General features: G+C 39.6%; 1 protein-coding gene across 1 annotated transcript in view; it reads right to left on the bottom strand.

Moving 5' to 3' along the window:
• Positions 1-12723, bottom strand: part of LRCH3 (leucine rich repeats and calponin homology domain containing 3) — a 67962-nt gene extending 55239 nt beyond the window's left edge. Inside the window, 4 exon segments of the mRNA XM_017865484.1 lie at positions 429-565; positions 6295-6400; positions 9704-9830; positions 12585-12723. Coding sequence (XP_017720973.1) covers positions 429-565; positions 6295-6400; positions 9704-9712 — 252 coding nt within the window. The 5' untranslated portion in view covers positions 9713-9830; positions 12585-12723.
• Positions 12724-17783: the final 5060 nt, after the last annotated feature.

Raw genomic sequence — 17783 nt, 5'->3', positions numbered from 1 at the left:
TCTAGCATTTATGGTGTCTACACTCAAATTTTACTAGAAAAAATTAAGAAATTAACTAAAACTTTACAAGAAAAAAATTAAGAAATTAAAATTTTATTAGAAAAAAATGTAGGGAAGAATTCTTCATTTTAAAAGAAATACCAATTTAAAGAAAGGAAAAACACTTCTGGAAACATTATCTTCCAATCCATTAATTCAAGGCTTCTCAAAAATACATATGTATGTGAATTTATTTTAAAAGAAATTATTTTCTAACAGAATGATAAATGTACAGAAAATTTTAAATTTCATCCTTTGTCCAAAAAAAGTCCATACCATGCTTCCACTATGGTTTACCTGATGCTTCCACTATGGTTTACCTGACGCTTCCACTATGGTTTACCTGATGCTTCCACTATGGTTTACCTGATGCTTCCACTATGGTTTACCTGTGCAGGAGGTGACTGTAGTGGATTGTTATCTAGGGTGATCATCTGTAGGTGCCTGAGGTTCCGATAACAAACAGGGATTGTGGTAATTTTATTGCATGAGAAGTCTAACCGTATCAAAGGCAACTCTGCCAGCTCTGCACGAAAGTAAAATGGAAATGAACAATTAATGATGTTTTACAACTAGAGAATTTTTACAAAAGCTTCTAGTTAAATGTGATTTTAACACAGATATTTACTCCCATTCTCTTTTAGTGATTAACTGGTAGCAAAGTGGTAAAAATGAGACAAGTGGTAAACATGAGATCTAGTTGCCTATAGATAGGATGACTAATAAAAAGCAAGCAGCTTTGACCTGCTCAGGACTACAGAAAGTCTCAGAAGCTGGAGGCCCTGATACCACAAGAAGGTGAGGATAACAAAAGGATTAGATAACACTCTCTATATAAAGAACAGTTAAATGCCTGGGTCCACAGCCCCCACTAACGCAGCTGGGGCACTATCCTTCAACGTTCCCAGGAGTCAGCAAGTTCTTTTCCAGTGAAATTGAATCAAAAATGCTCTGAACTCAGGGATCCCAGGCACAAGGGAAAGTCAGGAGGAGTTGCCAGCTGAAAATGGAGGAGTTAAGTCAAAGTCTACACACTTAACATTAAGACCTCAGCACCTTCCAACCCCACCATATCCTACTTCATCCCCAGGAATGGCCACAGTTAAGAATATGCACAATAACACAGAAGAAATGGAGCTTCTTTCTCTGGATAAACCTCACAGTCCCATATATAAGGCCTTTATATAATGATACAGAATTTCTTCTAATAAAATGCACAGCTTGCTGCTTAATGACCATTATACAATTTCTGCCCAGTATACTCAGAACTTCTATTCAGCTATATAAAGACAGTATATGATCCACAGACATTTAGACATCTCCAACATCAAAACCAACCAACTAACCAAAAAAAGGAACTCAGAAGAAACAGGTATTTTATAGAAAGCAGAAGAAAATTTTGAAAAGCTAGACTATCTTTAGTTTCAGAAAGAGAAGGTCCTTAATCACTGAAACATAAAAGGAATGTTTTTTAAAAATCACAGAATAATGAGTTTGTAGAAATGAAAAAATATAATGGTAGCAATTAAAAATTCATGATGGTTGGAACTACTTTACCATAAGCTAACACAAAATGACAAAGAAATGAATAATAAAAAAGATAAGAAAAATCATCAAAGAGGATCAACAAAGAGGTCTAATAAGATCCAATTCAAAATAATTCGAAAAAGGGACAGAGAAACCAAAATAAAGAAAGTTATCAAAAAAAAAAAGATATAAAACAATTTCCCAAAACGGAAGATATGGATCTCTGGTTTGGAAAGGGGCCCACCAAGTATCCAGTATATTGAATTAAAACAACTCATACTACGGCACATTCACATACAATTTCAGAGCAGCAGATAAACAGGGACCATCTTAAAATCTTCCAGAGAGCAAAAGCTGGTCACAAAAGACTGGGATTAAGAATGAATGGCATCAGATTTTCAACCATTAATTTTAAACACTGAAAGCAGAGAGTGAAAAAAGACTTAAAAGTCTTGAAAGAAAATTTTTCAACCTAGATTTATAATCCAATTATTAATCAAGGGGGGACACAGAATAGACATTTCTTTTCAAGTAAAGTCTCAAAAGTATGTTCTCCTATGACGTGTTCTTGGGAAACTACTAGGAGATGTCCTCCGGCAAAACAGGGAGGAAACTGAGGATGATCCAGTCTAGGAATCAGAGTATTTAACACAGAAGAAAGCAAGCCGGGCAGCAAGCCGGGCACAGTGGCTCAAGCCTGTAATCCCAGCACTTTGGGAGGCTGAGGCGGGTGAATCACAAGGTCAGGAGTTCAAGACCAGCCTGGCCAAGATGCTGAAACCCCGTCTCCACTAAAAATACAAAAGTTAGCCAGGCGTGGTGGCGGGCACCTGTAATCCCAGCTACTCGGAAGGCTGAGGCAGAGTCGCCTGAACCCGGGAGGCAGAGGTTACAGTGAGCCGAGATCATGTCACTGCACTCTAGCCTGGGTGACAGAGCGAGACTCCGTCTCAAAGAAAAGAAAAAAAAGCTGGGCAGCAATACTAGAGAACAGCCAGTCCATATCAGAAGAGAAAAAAAAAAGGGCTCAGTGAGGCAGAAGTGCATGGAAAAAAGGGACAGAGAATCTGACTAGTTTGACTAGGAAGACTGTTGGAAAAAGAGGGTGGAATTAGCAATACACACACACAAAAATAAGCATATAAAAAGATAAGAAACTATTACCTCTAGGAAAAAAAAAAAAACATGTACAAGAAAAGAAATAAAATCAGAGTACATCACTTGAATTGGCAGGGAACAATGCTTACATAATTATAGTAATGTGAACACTGAATAACAATTTAATCAAAAGTTGTGCTAAAACTACACTGGGAAGATGGGAGGAAGGCAGTAAAGGCATGGTATGTGATAGTGTAAGGAAACTAAATCCTCATCTATCACAACAGGAAGCTGACATAAGTGTCAAAGTTGCCCAAACCAGCAATAGCTATAAAAATGTATCAATTAGAAATATGTCAGCAGTCTGGACACTGTGGCTCATGCCTGTAATCAGCACTTTGGGAGGCTGAGGTGGGCGGACGGCTTGAGCCCAGGAGACCAGCCAGGGCAACACGGTGAGACCCTTGTCTCTACAAAACAATACAAAAACTTCTGGGTGTGACGGCGCATGTCTGCAGTCCCAGCTACTTGGAAGGCTCAGATGGGAGGATGGCTTCAGCCCAGGGAGTTCGAGGCTACAGTGAGCTATGATCACGCCATGCACTCCAGCCTGGGCAACAGAGTGAGACCTTGTCTCAAAAAAAAAAAAAAAGGGTCAAAGGAGTTTAATGAAGATACATACTTTTGGCCATTGAAATTGGTGTGCTGGGAAGTTTGAGGCAGGGTAACGATATTATTTAAGATTCTTGGCTGGACACGGTGGCTCACGCCTGTAATCCCAGCACTTTGGGAGGCGGAGGCAGGTGGATCACGAGGTCAGGAGAACAAGACCATCCTGGGCAACACATGGCGAAACCCTGTCTCTATTAAAAATACAAAAGTTAGCTGGGCATGGTGGCACATGCCTGTAATCCCAGCTACTCGGGAGGCTGAGGCAGGAGAATCACTTGAACCAGGGAGGCAGAGGTTGCAGTGAGCCGAGATGGCGCCACTGCACTCCAGCCTAGGCGACAAAGTGAGACTCTGTTTCAAAAAAAAAAAGACTCAATATTTTAAAATATTTTTTGAATGATGTAACATATTATTTGGTAAAAGTTAAAATTAACTTTAAATCAAAATGGCAACATAACAAAAGATAAATTATATCTACCAAATTGCAATGTCAGAAATTAAACTTCCACACGAATCAATATAGCTGTTGGAATAAAGCTTCACCTGCCAACTCAATTCAACTGTATGTGCTGAGATGATAAAATAAACTGTTAAAAAAATTGAAACTATTTGTGTGATAAACCATTTTGTCGGCAGTCCACAATCAAAATAAGATACAGAAATAAATTAGCTGATAAAACTATTAAGCTTCCATTGTCATCTGAAATTCTCAATTTTCATTTTGAATAAAACCCTAATATTTTGATTAATTGATTTCACACTAAATAAATATTATTATAGGAGTAAGTCTTTGAAGACCAACCATAGTAGGTGAGTCCTGAGTACAGAGGTAACTTGGGGTTATAAGGTCCTAGAGGTCATGATTTTGGTTTTGCTAACCTTCATTTACATTCCTGAGTTGGTAGCAAACAGACCCAGGAGAAAATAAGGAAGGCCCTGAGGATAAAAGGTGGGAAGGTTCCTGGACAAGCCAAGTGAGAGGAAAGACATGCGAGATTTTGGTTGCAGTAAAGTATATAAAAGTGGACCGAAAAGGTCACGTTCTTACACATTTACTTGGAATCCAAAATGTCAAAGCTCCACTAGTACTTTAGAACTAAATATTATGCTGGATCAAATTGGTATAAATATTTGAATTCTACAGGGAAAGTGAAAACATCATTAGCTAATTCAACATGCATTGTGGCCAGGCGCAGTGGCTCACACCTGTAATCCTAGCACTCTGAGAGACTGAGGCAAGTGGATCTCTTGACCCCAGGAGTTTGAGACCAGCCTGGGCAACATGGCAAAACCCATCACTGCTAAAAATACAAAAATTAGCTGGGCATGGTGGTGAGTGCCCGTAGTCTAAGCTACTTGGGAGGCTGAGGTGAGAGGATCACCTAAACCTGGGAAGTCGAGGCTGCACGAGCCATGTTCGTGCCACTGCACTCTAGCCTGGGTATTGGGAGTGAGACCCTGTCTCAAAACAAACAAAATATTAATTGTACACTGTAGTCATATTTTGTCAAAGAACCTAGAAAATCACTGTCATGAAAACACCTTGAGAAGACTCATTGGTATTTTACAATAAATTTCTGTATATGATTCAAAGTAATCTAGAGAATAGTGCAGGGGAAAGTAAATGAGAGCACAGCTGAGACAAGACTTGCCATGAGCTGATGACTCTTATTGCTGGGTGATGAGCAGAAACATATAGAAGAAATATATATTCTGGATCTCATAAAATAACAGCTCTCATTTTCATCTTCCTTTCTAGCATTGTTTATTAATTTGTGAAAGATTGATAAATCAGACTTAATTAATTTGTTTAATCATTTTTATCATTCAAATACATATTTGAATGATATGGCTTGCAGTCAGCCTAAGTAAGATAACCTGTCTCTTAGCACAGTCTCTCACCCCATTTATCATTCACTCTACACATCACCTCTACATGGTTCATTAGCCTCTGTTTGAACATCTCTAGTGATGGGTAAAGTTAAGTTCAGGTCAGAGTCCATTTTTAAGTGAGTGCTAACTGCGGGAATGTTTTTCATTATACTATATACTATCTCCTTATCCAAACATGTTACATTTCCCCCAAACAGTCATGCTTACTGAAATTTCCAGTGACCCTACCCTGAGTTATTGATTACACTGGTTGAATATCTAAAAATAAAATCAAAGGTCAAGAGTTATCAAACCTTTTCATTGAAGAGGCTTTTAAAATCCACAGTGGAACAGATAACACTATTAAACCATTAGATTTCAAACACTCGACGTAACATACTGTCACACATACACACACACACACACCCCCCTACACATTCTCTCTCTCCCTTTTTTTTTTCTTTTTTTTGAGACGGAGTCTCGCTCTGTCACCCAGGCTGGAGTGCAGTGGCCAGATCTCAGCTCACTGCAAGCTCCGCCTCCCGGGTTTAGGCCATTCTCCTGCCTCAGCCTCCCGAGTAGCTGGGACTACAGGCGCCCACCACCTCGCCCGGCTAGTTTTTTGTATTTTTTTTAGTAGAGACGGGGTTTCACCATGTTAGCCAGGATGTTCTCGATCTCCTGACCTCGTGATCCGCCCGTCTCGGCCTCCCTCTCTCCCTTTTTTTAAAACAGGGTCTCTTTCTGGTGCTCAGGCTAGAGAGCAGTGACACCACCACAGCTCACTGCAGCCTTGGCCTCCTGGGCTCAGGGACTCCTCCCACCTCAGCTTCCTGAGTAGCTGGGATTACAAGAGTATGCCAGCTCACGGGGCTAAATTTGTTAATTTTTTGTAGAGACAGACTATGTTGCCCAGGCTGGTCTGGAATTCCTGGGTTCAAGCAATCCTCCCTCCTCTGCCTCTAAAAGTGTTGGGATTACAGGCATGAGTCACAGCGCCCAGCCTGGATGTAACCCTTATACATTTTTGTCTTGATTGGTCTGAGAGAGCTTTAAAATAATAATAATCATTTCATAGTTTCTTACCTTCAGGCAAATGTACTAGGTGATTTCTTCTTACATTAAGGTCTCTCAAGGCCTCCAGGTTACCAATTTGGGAAGGTATAGTTTGAATTTCATTGCAGCTCACATCCTATTGTGAAAAGATACAAAATAAAGATTGTCCTAACATTACAAACTTGTCTACTTTAAACTGTCTATAAAATTAGGTATGTTTGGGAGACCTTCTGGTATCTTACTTAATAGCTTAATTCAACGGTTCTGACAAGCGACTACCTACAGGCTCCAAGATTAATAAATTCAGAATACTGTAAATCTGGGGTCAGCCAAGGTAATTTGCAAACCCATCATTATGTGAACAGAGGGAAGCTGCCACATTAACACTTAAAACTGTGCCAATACGACTGAAAGAAATAACACATTTACTATTTAGAAAAGGCCGCCTGCTGCCGAGTGTGGTGCTCACGCCTACTCCCAGCACTTTGGGAAGCTGAGGCAGGTGGTTCGCATGAGACCAGCAGTTTCAGACCAGCCTGGGCAACATGGTAAGGATTCGTCTCTATTTTCTTTTTTTAAAAAAGAAAGAAGAATAAAAAAAGACCGCTTGCCAAATTTTTCAATAAGCTTCAAACGTTATTTTTTAATATTCTTAAAATATGCTTAGAGAAAAGACTAGTTTTACTTTTCCTACCAATTAATAATTGAAGTAGAATCAGAAGCTAGACTTTTTTTTTTTTTGAGACGGAGTCTCGCTCTGCTGCCCAGGCTACAGGGGCAGTGGCTTGGTGTCGGGTCCCTTCAAGAGCCGCCTCCCAGTTCCAGCAATTCTCCTGCCTCAGCCTCCCAAGTAGCTGGGATTACAGGCACCCACCACCATGCCCGGCTAATTTTTGTATTTTTAGTAGAGACGGGGTTTCACCATGTTGACCATGCTGGTCTGAAACTCCTGACCTCAGGTGATCCACCTGCCTCGGCCTCCCAAAGCGCTGTGATTACAGGCAAGAGCCACTGTGCCTGGCCAGAAGCTAGACTTCTCAGTCCAATGTTCTAGGCATTAAAAGGGCTCTAAAAGAAGTTGAAAGGATAGGCCGGGCGCGGTGGCTCACGCCTGTAATCCCAGCACTTTGGGAGGCCGAGACGGGCGGATCACGAGGTCAGGAGATCGAGACCATCCTGGCTAACACGGTGAAACCCCGTCTCTACTAAAAAATACAAAAAACCAGCCAGGTGAGGTGGCGGGCGCCTGTAGTCCCAGCTACTCGGGAGGCTGAGGCAGGAGAATGGCGGGAACCCGGGAGGCGGAGCTTGCAGTGAGCTGAGATCCGGCCACTGCACTCCAGCCTGGGCGACAGAGCGAGACTCCGTCTCAAAAAAAAAAAAAAAAAGAAAGGATATAGGTTCGAATCCTAGCTAGGAAAAAAAAAATTTGAAAGGATGGAAAAATTGAGTTTGAGCCAAAAGGTAACAGCAATACATAGTCTCTCAGAAAATACGTATGCAGAAAACAGCAGTTTGCTTTCACTTACTGAAGAGGAAAAAAATATTGAGCCAACAAGGATGTTGCTGAAAGACCATCAGATGGGAATGGAGAGCTTTAGGGACACTCATTTATGAATTTTTTCTTTTTTTTGAGACGGAGTCTCACTCTGTCGCCCAGGCTGGAGTACAGTGGTGTGATCTCAGCTCACTGCAACTCTGCCTCCTGGGTTCAAGTGATTCTCCTGCCTCAGCCTCCCAAGTTGCTGGGATAACAGGTGCCACCATGCCTGGCTAATTTTTGTATTTTTAGTAGAGACGGGGTTTCACCATGTTGACCAGGCTGGTCTCGACCTCCTGACCTCAGGTGATTTGCCTGCCTCGGCCTCTCAAAGTGCTAAGATTACAAGCGTGAGCCACTGCGCCCAGCCAGGACACTAATTCTTATTCTGCCATAAGTTCCTTATATGACTGAGGATATCAATTAACCTCTTTTGTAGAAAACTAAAAGCTTCTGTAACACATCTCTATCTTTTAAGTATTTAGGACTGAATAAGTAGAAACAAAATGTTTAAATGATTTGAAAATAAGAATTTGAATTAGAGTATAGTTTACTTCTAGTTCATGTTTTTAACCCAAGTTCTGAAGAGATGCTGATAAACATACATTCTGACCTTTATGTCCTAGGTCTAACTGGCTCCAAAAATAGTGGTCTAGAATGTAGACTCTAGTTTTAATATATTTGTAGATTTTCACAAGTAACCTCTTACATTCATAATCTAACTGAAAAACGTGATTCAACTATATTACATACGTATTAATTTATGATAACCATCTTCCATCTTTGTTAATAAACCTACATGAAACCATACCCCTAATCCTAATGGAGGTAATTGTATTTGACCACTTCAGAACGACTGAAGATAGTCTAGTTTCAAATACTACTTCTGTTATATAACCTTAGGCAAATTATTTAACCTATTTTGAGTGCTAGCTTCCTCAGTTATAAAATGAAAATAATTTTAGTAATCAATTCATTATTATGGTGATTAAATGAGAAAATTGTTATTCCCATGCTCAGAAGGTAAATACTCAAGAAGTGATTAGGTGAAGGAGTTCAATTAAGCGTCTTAGAAAACAAATGGCAATAGGGCCGGGCGCGGTGGCTCAAGCCTGTAATCCCAGCACTTTGGGAGGCCGAGGCGGGCGGATCACAAGGTCAGGAGATTGAGACCATCCTGGCTACCATGGTAAAACCCTGTCTCTACTAAAAATACAAAAAATTAGCCAGGCATGGTGGCGGGCGCCTCTAGTCCCAGCTACTCGGGAGGCTGAGGCAGGAGAATCCCTTGAAACCAGGAGGTGGAGCCAAGATCCCGGTGAGCCAAGATCGCGCCACTGCACTCCAGCCTGGGCAACAGAGTGAGACTCCATCTCCAAAAACACAAAACAAAACCAAACAAAAACACATAGCAATGAAGTATATTTTACTTTATAAAGTGGGAGATAGGTTCTAAAGATATAATGCAAGGCAAAAAATAAACCTAACCTTTGTAGTGCCATTCCCCTATAGGAGCTAATAAAAAATCAGAATATTGATGATACAAATACATTTATTTTGAAAAATTCAATTATATTAACACATCTCAAAAATTTAATGACATAGAAATCATCTAATATTGGTTAGAACATAATTCTAATGACTTTTTCCCATCTGTGTGGGCCGATTAGGCTTGTACTTTCAGTTCTTAGTTCTGTGTGCCAACCACTTGAGTACTGAAAATTCAGTACATGATTCACTACCAATACTGGAAAATAAGTCAAAAACATATCTCAATAATAAATCTTGGCCATATGAGAGACTATGGTACGACTTTGTATACATCTCTCTCTCCAAGGTTTCATACACACACACACACGCGCGCGCGCGTGCGCTGGACGATCAAAAATATTAACTTACAAGTTCCATCAAATGTCTAAGGTGTCCAATTTCTTCTGGAAGTGATACCAATTTGTTATTACTAGCAATTAAGACTTTCAACGGCAAATTACACAAGTGTACCGGTAATGTTGACAGTTGGTTCCGACTAAATGGGTAAGCAGAAAGAGAAGAATCAGAGTCCACCACTGAAGAAAAGTTTTCCCTTTCTCACTCTATACTCAGTAAAATAACAAATATGAGTCTTGCAAGAAACAAACAGGGTACTGGAGTTCTAGCCTTCGTTTTATTGGTGGTCGCTTGATGGTTACAGGTACACTGTTGAACTTTATCTACATCTTACAGAGATTTCTCATCTGTAAACTGAAGATCTTCGTATCTCCCTACCTATCTTACAGGGCTACTGCACAAGAAAACTCCTTGGTAAACAATGAAGTACTACATAAACATAGTATTGTTTTATTAAAGTAAAATTTATGCAGGAAAATTTTTTTTAAAAGGTAGATAATATCATCCTCCTTCCTTCTGAAGATTTCTTTCTTTCTTTCTTTCTTTTTTTTTTTTTTTTTTGAGACGGAGTCTCGCTCTGTCACCCAGGCTGGAGTGCAGTGGTGCGATCTCGACTCACTGCAACCTCCGCCTCCCGGGTTCACGCCATTCTCCTGCCTCAGCCTCCCGAGTAGCTGGGACTACAGGCGCCCGCCACCACGCCTGGCTAACTTTTTTTGTATTTTTAGTAGAGACGGGGTTTCACCGTATGAGCCAGGATGGTCTCGATCTCCTGACCTCATGATCCGCCCGTCTCGGCCTCCCAAAGTGCTGGGATTACGGGCGTGAGCCACTGCGCCCAGCCTGAAGAATATTTCTAAACAAAACTTGTAATCTGTTTCCCTCATCATTACAATATTATAATCAAATGCACATAAATGGTGAAAATATGGCAGTAAGTTGTGATTTCACAGATCACACCAACTTACAGGTAAATAATTTTATTTATACAAAACATGCAAACCAGAACTAAAAGTACAATAATAAAACACATCTATTGGCCGGGCGCAGTGGCTCACTCCTGTAATCCCAGCACTTTGGGAGGCCAAGGCAGGTGGATCACCTGAGGTCGAGAGTTTGAGACCAGCTTGGCCAACATGGTGAAACCCTGTTTCTACTAAAAATACAAAATTAGCCGGGCGTGGTGGCGGGCACCTGTAATCCCAGCTACTCGGAAGGCTGAGGCAGGAGAATGGCTTGAACCCGGAAGATGGAGGTTGTGGTGAGCCAAGATCGCGCCACTGCACTCCAGCCTGGACAACAAAAGCAAATCCCTGTCTCAAAACAAAAAGAAAAAAGAAAAAAGAAAAACACAAAAAAAACCCCACATCTATCAAGATTAAAATAAACTAGATTTTTACGTATGTAAATTCAATGTCTTATTCCTTAGGACCAATTCCCTCCCCATTTGTAAGATCTTTTACTGAGATCACAAGCCTTTAACACTTTTTTTTTTTTTGAGACAGAGTCTCGCTCTGTTGCCCAGGCTGGAGTGCAGTGGCCGGATCTCAGCTCACTGCAAGCTCCGCCTCCTGGGTTTACGCCATTCTCCTGCCTCAGCCTCCCGAGTAGCTGGGACTACAGGCGCCCGCCCCCTCGTCCGGCTAGTTTTTTTTTTTTTTGTATTTTTTAGTAGAGACGGGGTTTCACCGTGTTTCATCAGGATGGTCTCGATCTCCTGACCTCGTAATCCGCCGTCTCGGCCTCCCAAAGTGCTGGGATTACAGGCTTGAGCCACCGCGCCCGGCCAAGCCTTTAACACTTTTTAAGCCAGTAACAATTCCACTCCCAGACATCTATCTTATGGAAAGAGAAAAGTAAACATTTACATACAAAATTCTCTGCTAATATTATTTTTATCATGGTAAAAAACTGGAAGAAACGAAGGATCCCAGAGGAAAATGTATTTTCAACAGTATATAAACTGTACAATAATTACATGCAAAAATAGTTTTAAATAATGTTTCATAAGGGGAAAACTCATTTAAAATTTGACTAAAACCTGGAAAACAGAAGGAAAAGATCACTTATAAATTTCAGATACATTTTGATGAATTTCCTTTATATTTTCCACATTTGCACATTATCTTCAATGAACATTTGCAACTTTTATAGTGAAATAAAACAACAAAAAATTATTTTAAGATGTGAAAGTGGAGTAGACTAGTTGAATAAACGCATTTATACATTCAAAACTTAACATGCAAAAATACATGGTCACAAGAAACAAAGTAATTTCAGATCTATTATTCTTATTTAATGAAGCTAATTAGAAAATGTAATTGGAGAAGCACTGCTGCAAGACTGCTGCAAGCTCATTAGGCAAATGGCTAGTAAGGTTTGTTAATTACAGACATTCCCAACTAACAACAGCTGACTTACAATTTTTTGGCTTCATGATGGTAGGAAAACAATACACATTCAGTAGAAACCATACTTTATTACACTATCTAGTACATTGTATGAGCTATTCAATACTTTATTATAAAACAGGTCTCGTGTTAGATGATTTTGCTCAACTGTAGCCTACTGTAAGTGTTTTGAGCACATTTAAAGTAGGCTAGCCTAGGCTATAATATTTGACGGATTATCTGGGAAATGCATTTTCAACTTAGACGGGTTTACTGTGATGTAACCCCACTGTAAGTCAGGGAGCATCTGCACTGCAAAGCCAAAGACAAACCGAGAAACTAGAGGGACATAGGAAATACTGTCAATATATCCAAGAGCACATATAGAAACTGCTGACATGGATAGATAGCATATATATAGGTAAATATTTTAGGGAAAGAGAGGGGAAAATTGAAAAGATCACATAAAACCAAAAATTTAAAATAGAAAACAACATTCTTACCTAATATTTAAAAACGTTAGCGCTTGTAGGTTTAAAATTGCCTCTGGAATATACCGAATACAATTTTGGTACAAGTTGAGATTTTCCAGAGAAACAAAGTGACATGCTTCTATAGGAATTTCTGAAAGACGATTTCGTGACAGGTCTAAAAGAAAAATTAAATTAGGTTTAAAATCAGTCGTTGGAACTTATTTTATTGAAATGTTTTGATTTTCCACATAAACTAAAAAATGAAAATATTCTTTAAAAGTAACACAACCTCTAAGGCATATATCTGCTTACAAATTATATCAAAGATCGTATCAATCAGTTCCGGTTTCTCCCGTGTTATTCTCATGATAGTGAATAAGTCTCACGAGATCTTATGGGTTTATCAGGGATTTCCACTTTTGCTCCCTCCTCATTTTCTCTTGCCGCTGCTGTGTAAGTAAGTACCTTTCGCCTCCTGCCATGATTCTGAGGCCTCCCAGCCATGTGGAACTGTAAGTCCAATTAAACCTCCTTTTGTTCCCAGTTTCAGATATGTGTTTATCAGCAGCATGAAAACAAACTAATACAACTGAAGGAAAAATCAAACATTTGAGGAAATTAAGAGGAAAAAAAAAATCAAACATTTATCCTGCCTTCCCTATATAAAGGTATCATTGAGTAAACAATAGATGAATGGGAGCATCTCACTATAAAAGTATTCTAGCTACGAATAAAAAAGAATGATAGAATATCACAATTGTGAAACCCCTATGAATTAATGGATCTAGAATTAAACATCAACAGCTGTTATCTTTACAAGAGACAATCTGAAATTACACGCCTCAGGCCAGGCGCAGTGGCTTATGCCTGTAATCCCAGCACTTTGGGAGCCAATAACAGGTGGATCACTTGAGTCAGGAATTTGAGACCAGCCTGCCCAACATGGTGAAACCCCATCCTTACTAAAACACAAAATTGCCGGGCGCGTGGGCTCACGCCTGTATCCCAGCCTTTGGGAGGCCGAGCAAGTGGATGCACCGAGGTCAGGGTCGAGACCCATCTGACGTAACACGGTGAAAACGCCCGTCTCTAATAAATAGCAAAAATTAAGCCGGGCGCTGTGGCGGGCGCCTGTAGTCCGCAGCTCTCGGGAGGCTGAGGCAGGAGAATGGCGTGAAGCCGGGAGGCGGAAGCTTGCAGTGAGCTGAGTCCGGCCCCACTGCACTCCAGCGCTGGCGACAGAGCAAGAACTCCGTCTCAAAAAAAAAAAAAAAACGCACACACACAAAAATTAGCTGGGCATGGTGGCACACACCTGTAATCCCAGCTACTTGGGAAGCCGAGGCAGGAGAATTCCTTGAACCTGGGAGGCAGAGGTTGCAGTGAGCAGAGACAGAGCCACCGCACACCAGCCTGGGCAACAGAGCGAGATTCTGTCTCAAAAAAGAAAAAAAGAAAAAAAAGAAATTATACGCCTCCCATTAGAAGAACAGAACATTACCTGTGGTCTTGCCAAAGGAACAGAACCTGAGTCTGATTAAGCATCTGGATCAGCTGCAAACTTTCAGAAAATGCAGAGGACAAAGGAATATGACAAACCATCTCTCTATCAATACCCACTTTGATTTAATTAATTACTGTGAGATTCATTTGCTTACCACGTTTTCTCTTTTTTTTAATCATAAAGTCACTGTCGGGAATGACTACAGTCAACAATCATTTATTGTATATTTTGAAATAACTCAAAGAGTATGATTGGATTGTAACACAGCATCAGTGCTTGGGGTGATGGATACCCCGTTTACCCTGATGTGACTATTCCACATTGTATGGCTCTATCAGAGTATCTCACAGACCCCATAAATATATGCAGCCATGATGCACTCACAGAAACTTTAAAAACTACAGTAAGATACCACTTCATACCCATTCAGACAACTATTATTAAAAAAGGAAAAAAACAACAAGTGTTGGTAAGAATGTGGAGAAATCAGAACCTTTGTGCTTTGCAAGCTGGAAAGTAAAATGGTACAGCCACTGTGGAAAAGAATATGGCAGTTCCTCAAAAAATTAAATATAGAATTATATTTACGATCCATACAATCCAACAATTCTACTTCTGGGTATATAATGAAAAGAACTGGTTGGGTGCAGTGGCTTGCGCCTGTAATCCCAGCACTTTGACAGGCCGAGGTGTGTGGATCACTTGAGGTCAGGAGTGTGAGACTAGACTGGCCAACATGGCAAAACCCTGTCTCTACAAAAGACACAAAAATTAGCCAGGCATGGTGGCATGTGCCTGTAATCTCAGCTACTTGGGAGTCTGAGACAGGAGAATCACTTGAACCCAGGAGGCTGTTTGAAGGCTTCTCAAAAAACTAAAAACAGAGCTACCATATGATCCAGCTTGGTTGCAGTGAGCCAAGATGGTGCCTACACTCCAGCTTGGGCGACAGAGTGAGACTCCACCTCAAAAAAAAAAAGAACTGAAAGCAGGGACTTGAACAGATATTTGTAGGCCGATATTTACATCAGCATTAATCACAACTGTCAAAAGGTGGAAACAAAACAAATGTCTACCAATGGGTGAACAGATATTTCCATAAATGTGTTATACGCACACAATGGAATATTATTCTACATTCAAAAAGGAATAAAATTCTTTGACATGCTACAACATGAAGTTTGCAAACATTATGGTAAGTGAAATATGCCAGACATCAAAGGACAAATATGATTCCATTTATATGAAGTCCCTAGAACAGCCAAATTCATAAAGACATAAAGCAGAATGATTACCAGGAAGTAATGAAGAGTGTGTGTTTAATGCATACAGAGTTGCAGTCTGGGATAATGAAAAAAGTTCTAGAAGTGGATTTAGTTGGCGATAGCCGCACAACAGTATGAAGGCTCTTAATACCACTGAACAGATGCTTAAAAATGGGTAAAATGGCATATTTTACCACAATTTTAAAAATCAAATATGTAGTATTCAAAGTAGAAAAGAAATGTAATCTGCCTCTTCTTAGTGACATGTACCTTAAAAATCTCTAAAATTATGGACTTTTCTAATAACCATATCTTATGTCTCAGCAATAAAATGAAGAATACAGAAATTACAAAAACAAAATTCCAAAGTATTCCTGAACTTCAAATCTCAAAAATTAGTCTCACAACTGTGTAACGGAGACTGGCAGTTAGTAACTTCTTTCCTTCTTAACCCCATTTCTCTCTGCCAGGGAGAAAAATGCTTAATATTTCATTCTATTTGGCTATGTAATTATGACATTAGGACTTATTTCTTTAAATCTCAGTAACTAAGCCATGAAAACTACAGTTCACTCCAGTCCAAACACAAATTAATGTTTTCAACAGTACGACATTTATTAAGAAATGCTAGCAGTCAAAAGTCTTATGTTCTTCCAGTAACTCCTTCAGGCAATCCCACAAAGTGACGTCATCCTTACCCAATCAGCCCATTATGCAAAACCCACATATACAGTACGCTCATTTTCTGTGAGAACAGACACTACTATGAGCCCATTACGCAAAACCCGCATGTACAGGACAATCATTTTCTGTGAGAACAGACACTACTATGAATGTGAAAATGGCCAGAGATGATGACAAATAATCTGTATAAGAGAGTTTCAACACTCAGCAATGTAAAATTGTAAAGAATAGTATAAGAATAATATCCTTTAACATATAAAGAAATGGTAAATGCAAACTATGAAAATTTCTAAAATAACACAATCAATATGAAATAAACTAAAAGTAATTTTCAAAAGTCAAGTTCCTAAAGATTTATATAAAAGTAATAATTTAAAATACGATTTGATGGCTATTTAACAAATCCCAGTGATACTGTGCGTGGTGCGTCCCACAGACTAAAGAATGCAAGCAGCAGCCCAGTAACTGAAGACCCTGTGATGAGTCACCAGAGTGCGTCACACTAGAAGCCTTTCTATTCACATTTGTCACATTGAAAAACACTCTCTGCTTAGGTATTTCCTTTTCGTTTTCAACCACCTTACCACTCCCATGACAATTTTATTGAGATAATGCAATAAAAATCATTTTACCTATTAATATTAATTATGTAACCCAGGGAGATCACAAAACATAGTCTTTCTAATGCTTTTCATTCAAAAGTCTGATTTTTTTTTACCTGACTTTAGTTTACTTTTAAAAACCGTTAACTTTCATTTTATCAAAATAGTAACTTTAAATGCCAATTAGTGACTTTTCCTATTTTTTCTGTATATTTTACCACAATAATTTAAAAAATTAAATGTGTATACTCAAAGTAGAAAAGAAATGTAATCTGCCTCTTGTTAGTGACATGTACCTTTAAAATCTCTAAAATTATGTAAAATTTTAATTTATAACTAAAAACCCTAGGTAATATAAATAAAACAGATACAAGGTTGAGAGAAGATGGCTAGGGACCTCAGGACTCAAGGAACAACAGCAATGAATTCCCTGGGTTTTCTTTTTGCCTCATGTATCCCAGACTTGGAGCTGACCTCTCCAAGTTTAAAATTAAAATAGCCAGGCATGGTAGTTCATGCCTGTAATCCCAGCATTTTGAGAGGCAGAGGCTGGTGAATCACCTGAGGTCAGGAGTTGGAGATCAGCCTGACCAACATGGTGAAAGCCCTGTTTCTAAAATAAATACAAAAATTAGCTGGGCATGGTGGTGGCCACCTGTAATCTCAGCTCCTCAGGAGGCTGAGGCAGGAGAATCCCTTGAACCCAGGAGGCGGAGGTTGCAGTGAGCCAAGATCATGCTGCTGAACTCCAACCTGGGAGTGAAACTCCATCTCAAAAAATAAAAACAACAAAATAATAATAAAGCACCAGGAAAGGGTAGCTTAGCAAGACAGAAAACTTTTAGACAATAACTGCTCTATTCCACCCAAATATGTCCGAAAAAAACTGGAAAAAAACAGGCTTCCCATGCAACCTCTGAGCAGCCTCACCCCTACTCAAAGGTTACATGGGGAGCCTAAATCTCCATCCTTGCCAGACTGTAATGAGTCTTATAATCCCCAAAATGCACAACTGAAAACATTTATAATACTAAGGACCAGGAAGATCTCAAACTGGATAAAAAACAATAAATGCCAACACTAAGATGACAGAGATGTTAGACCATCCTAAGAATGCTTCAGAGAGCAATTACAAACTCTTGTAACAAATGAAAACCAGAAAGCCTCAACAACA

The sequence above is a fragment of the Rhinopithecus bieti genome, unplaced genomic scaffold (assembly GCF_001698545.2).
Source record: "Rhinopithecus bieti isolate Rb0 unplaced genomic scaffold, ASM169854v2 scaffold_83126, whole genome shotgun sequence".
Classification (NCBI taxonomy): Eukaryota; Metazoa; Chordata; class Mammalia; order Primates; family Cercopithecidae; genus Rhinopithecus; species Rhinopithecus bieti.
This window is presented reverse-complemented; position numbering and strand designations above follow the sequence as displayed.